This window comes from Caretta caretta, chromosome 11, assembly GCF_965140235.1.
Source record: "Caretta caretta isolate rCarCar2 chromosome 11, rCarCar1.hap1, whole genome shotgun sequence".
In the NCBI taxonomy this organism is placed as follows: Eukaryota; Metazoa; Chordata; order Testudines; family Cheloniidae; genus Caretta; species Caretta caretta.
In genome coordinates this window covers 21310149-21322879 of record NC_134216.1, presented here as the reverse complement: position 1 = coordinate 21322879, position 12731 = coordinate 21310149, and the positions used below count along the sequence as shown (strand labels likewise).

General features: G+C 40.0%; 1 protein-coding gene across 7 annotated transcripts in view; it reads left to right on the top strand.

Annotated features, from left to right (window-relative positions):
• Nucleotides 1–12731, top strand: part of LRP1B (LDL receptor related protein 1B) — a 1334345-nt gene that overhangs the window by 1167828 nt on the left and 153786 nt on the right. For 6 of the 7 annotated variants that reach the window (XM_075117809.1, XM_075117811.1, XM_075117812.1 and 3 more), the window contains one exon: nt 10864–10980. The exons of the other annotated variant lie outside the window; for it this stretch is intronic. In XM_075117809.1, coding sequence (XP_074973910.1) covers nt 10864–10980 — 117 coding nt within the window. The remainder of the gene's footprint in view (nt 1–10863; nt 10981–12731) is intronic. 7 annotated transcript variants of the gene reach the window in all.

Below are 12731 nucleotides of genomic sequence, written 5' to 3'. Positions count from 1 at the left end.
CTTTTGGTAAGTAAGTGAAAGAGGAAAGGATTTTTTTCATGTATTTTCTTTTAAATGCATTTATCTATAAACTTGAAATCTGTCATCACATTTAATGATTTGGATTTCAAACATCTTTATTTTTAAAGGTTTTCAATTCACCTGCAATAACAGTAACATTTTATGACTTCATTAACTAACTAATTCTCCCAGGTCACTTATAAGGAAAGTAGATATAGTGTACTGAGGGTCCCAATTTTACAGATGGAGAAATCGAGAGAAACAGAAGCTAAGTAATTTAAACAAGGCTGGATGGCTTATTCTCATGGCTGCAAGTAGAATTCAGATATTCCTGGTTTCCAATCCTCACTCAGTTCACGAGATTATGGGTCCTCAACCTGGAGATCATGAACAGCTTTCAGGGGGTTGTAACTACCCTCTCTGTCCTTATGGACAGTTATAGGGTGTATAGCTTGAAACCCATTTCTATTGCAACATGAGATCACAGCATGCAAAATGTTAAGGGTCCCCTGCACTAGACCCATATTGTCTCTTTAAGACGTGTCTTTGCATACTGACATAAAATACTTCATTCTTCTTTGAGTGGCCTCCACGTATTTATACTCCGGGGATGCTCCAACTGGGCATAGCTTAGATGGAAGAATTTGAACTAGCTGTGGGAGTGCTCACACTGAGGAGAGGGCTAGGAGGGGCCCATGAGCACTTCAGCAGGCACTGCTAGTTAAAGTTCCACCATTCATAGGATTCCATAATAGAATGCTCTTAGGAGCCATAATAGAATCAACACTGGGCAAAGCAATCTATGACAGATTCTTAAAGATAAGATCACCTATACATCTAAACAAACTGTTGTTTTCATTCTATGGTTATTGGGGCTTACAGCCTAAACGAGTATGACTTCCTTGGATCTTTTATGAATGAGGCATTTGCAACACTGAGTACTGGAAAATTTCAGGCCCAGCATAGACAATATGGAAGGGCTCTGGGCATTCAAGAAAGGGAATTCCTGTCTGTAATTTGGTGGTCCCACAAGAACAGCCATACTGCGTCAGACCAAAGGTCCCTCTAGTCCAGTATCCTGTCTTCCAACCGTGGCCAATGCTAGGTGCCCCAGAGGCAATGAATAGAACAGGTCACCAAGTGATCCATCCCCTGTCGCCCATTCCCAGCTTCCCATTCCAGCAGTGTAAAGAAAGAAGTCTTTCAGTCCTCCCATGCTGATAACCACAGCAAATCTCCAATTTCAGATGTATATGTGTGTGTGGGTGGGGGTATCTAAATAACAGCAGAAATAAAAGTTACACCTCTGTATTCTCAAGTTAAGAGCAATTCATTGGGCTCTCCGGTTCTTTCTACCATAAGTCTGCCACAGAGTGATATAAGTAGCTACAGACAATACAACCTTCATGTATTATCCTCACAAATGTAGTGGAAGGTGTGAACTCTGAAGTAATATATTAATCCTTTATTTTTTATCTCTATATAATCTTCATGTATTCAGAATGGAAAATAGTATAAATAAGTGCTGCAAAAATAGCACATTACTACTAATCAAAGATACTGAAGCTAAGTAGTTTGTTGATTGTGATTTTGTGTATATGGTTCTGTGTGAATGTGTTAAATAAAAGAAATATGCCGTGTTGTAGCCGTGTTGGTCACAGGATATCAGAGACACAAGCTGTGTGAGATAATATTTTTTATTGGACCCATCTCTGTTGGTGAGAGAGACAAGCTTTCAGGCTTACTCAGAGCTCTTCTTCGGGTCTGGGAAAGGAAGAAGAAAATATCAGCATAAGCTCAAAGGCTTGTCTCTCTCACCAACAGATGCTGGTCCAATAAAAGATATTACCTTACCCACCTTGTTTCTCAAATAATAGAAGTAATATACCGAACTGTATATAAACCTAGACATTGTCTTATAATCATAATTAGTTTATTTGAAATAGTACAAAGCATACCCATACTATTATGTATGTTATGTAGGTTATGAAAATTGCTAAAATAATTTTGAATCAACTATTTTATTATGAAAGTACAATATAATAATTAACAGTAGCGACATGGAAAATGAGATTTCACTAAAGCAGTATAAATCTGTTGGCATTAATGATTTTGAACCATATGGCATCCTCTCAGAAAAGTAGACAGAATAATTTGTTACGTTTGCTAATTTGCAAAATTTTGTTTTTCCCACCTGTAGAGAGAGGTTTGGGAGGGCCGTCCGTGGAGGGAAAATCCATAGGAAGGGGATCCTGTTGTGCGTTATGCTTTTTCCATCCCAATGACCTATACTGTCTCTAACGATACTATCCACTGGGTCTCAGACCCCTAGTGTGAGACGGATCAAACTCTCTGGTTCTTGACTGTGGAGTAAGGAAGACTATTCAGTATCTTCAAACCATGTCTTTGAGGCAGAACAATAACTGTAATACATGAACTTGCACTACCTTAGAGTCAGTTACTAGTTGCAGGGATATCAGATTCACTTTCAGATGTCATCCCAAGAATTGAGGCACCTCATAGAGACTCCTTTAAATCCAGTATGAGGTTGTCCTGGAGTTCCTCAACCAGTAAATCCTCAAAACAACAGTCTGTGTCAGCCAAGATGGCTGAGCAGTGAGGCTCAGCATAGATGCTAGATACACTGGCAGAAATCTAGCTTCTGCCCTGGCAAGTTCAGTTAGGTAGCTTCATCACCAAAGTTATCTATGTCATAACCTACAAAATCCCACCACTAGAAGACTTCTCTGTCTCCAAGGCACTTCAACACTCAGTGTTTGAAGTTGGTAATTCTGAGTTCCAACTTGTTGGATGAGGTGGAGCATCCACAGAAAATATCAAGGCACAAAGCACAGGGAGAGAACAGCAATAATATTACACGCTGGTTTTAAAGCCCCCATTTCATGAGACTTTGAAATGAACCCTCTAGAATCTCTACCTCTTATTTGCCAATAAATGTACATAGTACAAGAATGGAGTATCAATTTTCACATTGTGTGGTTATTAGATTTACATAAAATATTAGCCATGGAACAGAGGTCATTAGCACTTTGCATCATTCTTATTTGTGACCATTCGGGCATTTCAGGATTTTTAAAAATGTGATTCTTGACCACTGGAGGAAGGCTGATCTGAATAGATATTTTTTAAAGAGCCAGTTAAATTCTTGGCACTAGCATCAAGAGCTCTCCCAGCAGTGGATGCTCTGGAAACCACTGGCTTGAAAAGATTAGACAAGAGTGATGATCTAGTATGGTGGTAGACAAGTTTATGATCCTTGTGATAATATGAAGAGTAGCAATGTTTATATTGAAAGCAAATATTAGCCTGGAATCGTAGAGATTCTTTCATTCCTTTTTGACCTCAGAGCTGGAATTTACTGCTCGTTGACAATGTGAAATTGTTCATCTACTATGTTTCAATCTTTGGATCATTGCTGCAAACTCTGTAGTTTTTAGTATCTACTCCGTGATGGAAAAGTTTACTGATTGTTTCTGCAGTAGCCATGAAAATATTTTCAGAAATGCAATGGACATTCAGAGTTGAAAACATCAAGGCAATTTTTTTTTAGGTTGGGACTATATGTGATACTTAGTTGCGTATTTCTGGTGAAACATGATTAAGTTGTCCAAAAATAAGGTGTTTTTAAAAGAAGTGTTCTGATTATCTGATATAATTTTTAGTTGCCATTAATGAAATGAACAAATAAATGCAAATTTTCTTTTTTGCAAATTGACATCATTCTTGTTTCTTTGAATAAATCATATAATACATAATCAAATGTAGAACGACTCTGGAATTACTGCCAAAGGACTGGCTTCTGAGATTGATACAAAATCATCATTTTTCCCTGAATATGTCAAGTTTCATAAACATGAGAAGTCCCTTTGCAATTATGAAGAAAGAAGAGGTTACTGATCTTGAAACTTAATTCAGAATACAATTTATTAACATTCTTACAGACAAAACATTAATTTTAGAAGAAAAATATTTTCAGTAGGATCTACTTAAAGTAAAAGTATTTTCAATAATAATGAGTTAATGCAGTGATACTCAGACTGAGGCTTGTGAGCTGCAAGTAGCTCTTTAATACCTCTCCTGCAGCTCTTTGCGGCACATGATATTAAAACATTGTGATTTAATTATGAACCATACTGCTTTTACTATGTTATTAATCAGTTGCAGTTGATAAATACTTGGTCAGTAAAATATATTGTAAATGAAAGAGTGAATGAGGTCTTAGAATCACTGAGTTAAAGAATATATATAAATATAGATTTCACTCAGAGGAATGTTAGCTATTAAAGCATTGAACATTTCTGGGACAAATTGTTCCCCTTAAATTTTGTGATTTGAAGGTTTTACAATTTATTTAGAAGAGTAAAATGTTGAAACCATTAAAGTGGCAAAGGGCAAGAAATTATTTTTGCTAGTAGGTAGTGGATTTTTAAAGGACTTTAGGTTGACAACTATTTTTAGCTTTCCTAGCACCGTTGTCTTAAGGAACTTCCCTACTTGTTCTTTGTTTTTGCATTCCACTAGCAAGTTTCCACCAGATATTTTCCTAGCTCTTACTCTATATCCAGCACTTTTTTCCTGAGCCACTTTGCACTCCACAGTGGTTTGACCTCCACTATCCTTGTGTTCTTAGCTGTGGAGTGCAAAGTGGTTCAGAAAAAAGTGCTGGAGATATAGAAAGAGTTAGGAAAATACCTGGTGGAAACTAGCTAGTGGAACCCCTATTCAGAATACAAGGAAAATGGGGTCCAGTTATAAAAGCTATCCTGCAGTTCTTTAAAAATACTGGGAGAGGTGACAGACTTTAAGTCATAACCCATTTATGAAGTCCAGTGAATGGCGATCATAGATTCAGGAAGTGAGTCTGCTGCACCACAAAATCCAGGAGGAGGAAGAAGAAGAATAGGTGAGGACTGAAGAGAGAAGAGCTGCAATAGGTAGCTTATACCCTGGAGTTGGCCTTGAAAAGAGAGGACAGCTGGGGTGAATGGATTCTAGAAAGCGGCTAGAGAGTCTGGGAACTGCCAAGAAGAAGCTCCTCAGCAGCATACTGCAAGGAAGCCATACGCGGAGGCAGACTTCCCAAGAGAGAGGACTGGAAGACATAGTCCTGGGAAAGGCACCAGTGGATAGAAGTAGCAAGGGCTTGAAAGGAGAGGTCTTAGCTATCTAAACACAATGACGCTGGGCTGGAACCAGAGAAAAGCACAGGCCGGAGTTCCCCTATCTCCCACAGAAAGGGGGATAGGAAAGCATCCTTGAGGAAAAGGAGGGCAAGGACTATAGAGCCCAGGTCAGGGCTGAGACTGACAACCCGATACAGGGCCAAAGGACTTTTTATCGGTGGGACTCTTTATTGCCTCAGAAAGGGTGAAATTATGAACAACCTGACTGGAGTTGTGAGAAGCTGACTGTTACAGAGCCAAGCAGCTGTCTGGTGTGGAAACTGAGGCAGAATTGCTGCAACACCATACCCAACCATGTGTGAACACATTGTCTGGTGAGTTAGCTCCATTATAGAGCCTAAATACCTTTAAAAATCTGGACCCAAGTATCAATAGTGATTTAGGCCTCAATTCAGCCAAGCACTTAGGCAAATGCTTAATATTACACACATTCTTAAGTGCTTTGCTGAATTGGGATCCTAGTTACTCAACTTTTATTAGTATCAGTAATGTTAGTATTGTAGTATTAACTATATATGTTACCATAGTACCCAGAAGTCCCAGCTGCGATTGAAGCCCCATTCTGTTGAGCATCCTACAAACACAGATAGAGATGATCCCTGCCACAGAGAGTTTACAGTCTAAAACAATGGCTCTCAGCCTTTTCAGACTACTGTACCCCTTTCAGGAGTCTGATTTATCTTGTGCACCCCAAGTTTCGTCTCACTTAAAAACTACTTGCTTACAAAATCAGACATAAAAATACAAAAGTGTCACAGCACGCTGTTACTGAAGATTGCTTACTTTCTCATTTTTACCATATGATTAAATCAACTGGAATATAAATATTGTGCTTACATTTCAGTGTATAGTATATAGAGCAGTATAAACAAATCATTGTCTGTATGAAATTTTAGTTTGTACTGAATTAGTTAGTAATTTGTATGTAGTCTGTTTTAAAACTAGGCAAATATCTAGATGACTTGAAATACTCCCTGGAAGACCTCTGGGTACCCCCAGGGGTATGTATATCCCTGGCTGAGAACCACTGATCTAAAAGACACAGACAGACTAAGAGTCGAGAGTGGGAATGTATCATGTACTCTCTAAAAGCTATTTATTATTCATGGTCTTTTGTGAAAGCAGAAGGTTTGTTTCTGGGGTTGTGGAACTTAAAGGACCTGCGTTGCTGCTTAGATTTAGTGTCCTGATAAATGAATTATATATTTTTTTGCTGTTGGATGGTCATTATTTTAATTGTAATATTCTTCGGGGTACCTACAGCTTTTTGTATGGCTGTCTTGTATTGTTGTTTAACAGAAAGAAAGAAAAAAAGAAAGATGAGAATCAGTAGTTGCCACAGTTTTGTTAGTTACATGTTTCGTGGGGGTGGGGGCGGGGGCGGTTATTTGAGGACAAGTTGGAGCCTGTGTGTGTATAAAATGTCGTCATAATTCATCATGATCATCGTCAAGGATTTTGTACAAATCGTGGCAGAGGGAGTCTTAAAGAGAGGTTTGAAAAAGTAAACTAATGGGTATATGGATTTTATCAGTGAGTTTTCCCATGTGCAAGAAGCAGCATGGGAGAAAGTGGTGAAGTGAACTAGTGGGTAGAAATGGCTGGGAATATTGGAGCAAAGGCAGGAGTGAGCACTGCAGCAATAAGTTACTGGATCAGCTAGGTAGGGCCTGTCAAGGTGGTGAAGATTTTTAAAGGTAAAGACGATGAGAGACCAGGATACATACTCATGGTAAAGCACATTCAAAAATTATTTTGATATCTCATTCTAACTCCTAGGTTTGCACAAAGCCGGGCTTGAAGCACAAGCACGGCAAACAGCTGTTTGGGGCACATCAAATGCAGTCTCTGAATTCTGTTGCACTGACATGTAATTTTAAAAATGTCATTGTGGCTTTTATAAAACAAACTTATTAGAGATGTACTTTTATGCAAAGAAAATATGCCACTGGTAATTTTTTTTTACTTTGCAAGGCTCTCTATCATTTCCCCCTATCTCCCTTGAACCTGAAAGAATAAAGTACAACAGAAAAAAATCAAAATGCAAATGAAACACAAAAATAGCTGCATCCTCTGGGAAAAGTGCTGCTGCTGTTCAGAACTGCTCATGCGTCCGCAAAAGGCTTTATCCATAATCAGATGTTGTGAGTGTAAATGCTTGTTTCAAAATCCTACGTGCTGACTGAAGAAAACTAATTTCATTTGGGTTTTATATACTGCAAACATCCTGTCTCTGATGCAGTGAGTAATTAAATCAAAAGTGTGGGAAAACGCTACGTTTTTCACTAGATTTGTGGGTATAGCTCCAATTAATTGTAGCATTATAAGTGTAAACACACCCATTGCCCAATATATCACTTTGTACTCTGTTGCATAAATATGCCTATAGTTTAGTCAGGGGTCCCATGTGGGGGAGGGCTCTAGCCCCTCCCATCCCCCCAGGTTTCATACTTGAGGTCTGTTCACAGTACATACCCTACCCTAGACGGAGTTCTTAACTGCAACACAGCTTGAGTGTGATATGCGATGAGTAAGGCTATGATTTAACCATGAGTATTTTTAGTAAAAGTCATGGACAGGTCACAGGCAAGAAACAAAAAATTACGGCACGTGAGTATCGTAAATATCCATAATGCTGCACTGGGCAACACAGTATGGAGAGGAAATGAGCAGCCCTCAGTGGTGAAAGAACAGGTTAAGGACTATTTAGAAAAGTGGGACATGCACAATTCCATGGGTCCAGATCTAATGCATCCAAGGGTGCTGAGGGAGTTGGCTGATGTGATTGCAGAGCCATTTGCCATTATGTCTGAAAATTCGTGGCGACTGAGGGGAGGTCCTGGACAATTGGAAAAAGGAAAATATAGTGCCCATATTTTAAAAGGGAAAGAAAAAGAACCCGGGAAACTACAGACCTGTCAGCCTTACTTCAGTCCCGGCAAAATTATGAACCAGGTCCTAAAGGAATCCATTCTGAAGCACTTGGAGGAGAGGAAGGTGATCAAAAACAGTCAACATGGATTCATCAAAGTCAAGTCATGCCTGACCAACCTGATTGTCTTCTATGATGTGGTAACAGGCTCTGTGGATATGGGAAAAGCGGTGGATATGATATATATTGACTTTAGCAAAGCTTTTGTTACAATCTCCCACAGTATTCTTGCCAGCAAGTTAAAGAAGTATGGATTGGATGAATGAACTATAAGGTGGATAGAAAGCTAGCTAGATTGTCAGGCTCAACGGGTAGTGATCAACTGCTCGATGTATAGTTGGCAGCCGGCATCAAGCGGAGTGCCCAGGGGTTGGTCCTGGGGCCAGTTTAGTTCAATATCTTTATTAATTATCTGGATGATGGGATAAATTGCACCCTCAGCAAGTTTGCAGATGACACTAAGCTGTGGGGAGATGTCAGTATGCTGGAGGGTAGGGTTTGGGTCCGAGTGACCTAGAATAATTGGAGGATTGGGACAAAAGGAATCTGTTGAGGTTCAACAAGGACAAGTGCAGAGTCCTGCACTTAGGAAGGAAGAATCCCATGCACCACAACAGGCTCAGGACCGACTGCCTAAGCAGCAGTTCTGCCGAAAAGATGGGGATTACAGTGGATGAGAAGCTGGATATGAGTCAGCAGTGTGCCCTTGTTGCCAAGAAGGCCAACGGCATATTGGGCTGTATTAGTAGGAGCGTTGCCAGCAGATGGAGGGAAGTGATTATTCCCCTCTATTCGGCACAGGTGAGGCCACACCTGGAGTACTGTGTCCAGTTTTGGTCCCCCCACTACAGAAGGGATGTGGACAAATTGGAGGGAGTCCAGCGGAGGGCAACAAAAATGATTATGGGGCTGGGGCACATGATTTAGGAGGAAAGGCTGAGAGAAATGTGGTTATTTAGTCTGCAGAAGAGAAGAGTGAGAGGGGATTTGATAGCAGCCTTCAACTACCTGAAAGCTTGGGTTCCAAAGAGGATGGAGCTAGGCAGTTCTCAGTGGTGGCAGATAACAGAACAAGAAGCAATGGTCTCAGGTTGCAGTGGGGGAAGTCTAGGTTGGATCTTAGGAAACACTATTTCACTAGGAAGGTGGTGAATTGGATTGGGTTACCTAGGGAGGTGGTAGAATCTCCATCCTTAGAGGTTTTTAAGGCCCAGCTAGACAAAGCCCAGGCTGGGATGATTTAGTTGGTGTTGGTCCTGCTTTGAGCAGGGAATTGGACTAGATGACCTCCTGAGGTCTCTTCCAACCCTAATATTCTACGATTCTATACACCTGATTGGATCTGGGGGAGGGGCGCTGTCTGGAGGGGGGAACCTGTGGCACCAGCAGCTGTGAGGAAGCCCTGGACGACCCGTGGCACCAGCTGTAGGGAGAGGGGCCTGGTGCGGCTGGCTGCAGGGCCACCCAAGCATCTGTCTGTGAAGTCACTCCAGCAACGGCTGATGTGGCTGTCCCCAGAGCCACCTGAGCACTGGCTGCTGCAGAAGTTACGGAGGTCACAGGAAGTCACATGATCCGTGAGTTCCACAACCTCTGTGACAAACACAGAACCCTAGTGATGTGCTGCTCCCAGCTTCTGCCTTTGGGGCAGAGAATTTTTTTTATAAACAGAGGCAGGGTGATTAAGATAACTAAAGGCTTGTCATTAAATTAAATTAGGGATCATTAGATGATCCTGAAAGCATTGCCAGGCACTCCTGTTAAAAGATAGAAAACAAAAGGTAGGAATTAATGGTGAGAATGGAGAGAGGTAAATAGTGATGTCCCCCAGGGGTCTGTACTAGGACCAGTGCTGTTCATCATATTAATAAATACTTTCTTACATCATCCTACTCCTCTGTGTAATTTGTACCAACTTACAGTCCATGACCCATCAATATAATGGGTATAAATAGCTCTAAGAGAGTCCAAGTTAGACCCCCTTCACGCTAACATACACATCACTTCTGAATTTTGCACAATTTCACAATTTCTGCCATTAGCAACAGTGGGATACTGTGGCGTTTATACCTCATGGTTTTATTTTTTTATTTGAAATGTTATCAGGAATACAACTTCTCACATTACTTCAGTTCAAAAAAGCTTCAGAACAGCCACTTATCAATTAAAAATGTCTTCGTTTTCCTCTATCAAAATCCAAACTGAAAGCTGAGAATTCTTTTTTATTAGATATCGTGGGTAAGGTAATATTTTTTATTGGACAAATTTCTGTTGGTGAGAGAAAAAAGTCTTTGAGCCCTCTCACCAACAGAAGTCGGTCCAATAAAAGATATTTGTCCACTTTGTCTTTCTAATATCTTGGGACTTGGTATGGCTACAAAAACACTACTTAACATTTTTATTTATTGTATGATAATTAGTGTTGCTTTGGTCATGGGTCAATATAATCTTGAGAAATGTGACATGTGTAGTCATGTTGCTGACTGCACTACTGATAAGTGTGGTATAAGAATGTGTATGGAATAGAATTCAATAGAATAGAGTTGCAATGGGGCTGCCTTGTAAAATAGTTCTTTGTCTTTGGTAGATAAGTACCACTTAAAATGTAAGGGTTCCTTAATTTGACATATATCTTGGAATATTATTATCCCACCCCTTTTAGTAGCAATCTTTTAAGTTCTGCCTTTATGGAATACATTGATGCAAATGGTGGCATCTTCATTGCAGATAAAAAGACTTGTGGGCCTCATGAATTCCAGTGCAAAAACAACAACTGTATTCCAGATCACTGGAGATGTGACAGCCAAAATGACTGTGGTGATAATTCAGATGAAGAAAACTGCAGTAAGTAAATCTTGCAGCCTATTCAATAAACCAGGAGGGAACTTTTTCTATACTGATAAGCTGTCCATTTGATTTTATCTATCCTACTCTTTGCATTGTCATTTGTAGTCACATTTAGTCTGGCACATTCAGAATCAGTTGACCTGAATCCAAAATGACGATTCTGAAAGTCTCATATCTGAATTATTTCCATAAAGATCTGTAGCCAATTAAAAGAGTATCATGCACAATTCTGCATAATATGAATATGCAGTAGAACACTTGACATATGACAATAAGGTTAGAGGGTAAGTGGAGAGCAAGTTAAAAACTGATGATTGGCTAATCTAACTTCTCTGTGTGAGGGTAACTCCCATATTTCTTATATTCAGGTATATCCATGAGTCAGCAACATCACTGAGTCAGCAAACCCTCATAACACTATCCCAAGAGCATAGATACCAGTGAACAATGGGATAATTTGTTCTGCCAGCCTGTTACACTTTGTATAGTCAGTAGGGGAACTTCCATATTTTAAATCTAATCAGGTTCACTTCTGAAGTCCTTATCCACATTGACTTTCACATTACTCAAAAAGTGGTCCCCATTAAAGCTAATGGGACTAATTCACTTTGTTCCTCACTGTGAATATGGAGTGCAGATTAGGGCTTCTTGCATACATTTTGAAATGTATGAGCTAGCTACTCCCAATAAAGACCCGTAACACCAGCTTTAGCTTAGTAATGCGTGACACCTTCACAGGAAGGGGTGAGTTCCTTTCATCTTTGAGCCCTGAAATGTAATCATGAGTAAAAGGGGCAACATCTAGAGTATCACTGTTAGGCATTTTTAGAGAAAGAATCCTATACATTGCTCTGTACTGCCACCCCCGCAGTTTAATAGCTGGGTTCTTATCTTTTTTTCTTTCTTTCTTATAAAATCCAAGAAAAGGCTACATGCTTGGCTTTTTGCCAGTCAGTGTGGAAGACCGCCTATCCCCTCTTCAGAGATCTGAATGTGTTATTTGTAGGCAGTCCCTGTGAAGTAAAACATTTTGGTCAGAATTTTCAAAAGTGGATGACTAAAGTTAGGCACCCAAATCCACATTCAAGACAATTAGAGGTATATGTACTCAGCACCTCTGCAAATCAGGCCATGTAATTTATAATCCTAATTATAGATTTATGTGCATAACTTTGGGCACTTCCCACATGTGAAACTTTTGTGTCAAACCCAAGTTAATGGTATCTAGTTTGCATATTAATTCAAGCTCAGCAGTTTCTCATTGGAGTCTGTTTTTGAAGCTTTTCTGTTGCAATATTGCCACCCTTAAATCTTTTACTGAGTGGCCACAGAGGTTGAAGTGTTCTCCTACCGGTTTTTGAATGTTATGATTCCTGATGTCAGATTTGTGTTCACTTATTCTTTTGCGTAGAGACTGTCTGGTTTGGCCAATGTACATGGCAGAGGGGCATTGCTGGCACATGATGGCATATATCACATTGGTAGATGTGCAGGTGAATGAGCCCCTGATGGCATGGCTAATGAGATTAGGTCCTATGATGGTGTCACTTGAATAAATATGTGGACAGAGTTGGCATCGGGCTTTGTTGCGAGGATAGATTCCTGGGTTAGTGTTTTTGTTGTGTGGTTGCTGGTGAGTATTTGCTTCAGGTTGGAGGGTTGTCTGTAAGCGAGGACTGATCTGTCTCACAAGATCTGTGAGAGTGAGGGATCATTTTTCAGGATAGGTTGTAAATCTTTGATGATGC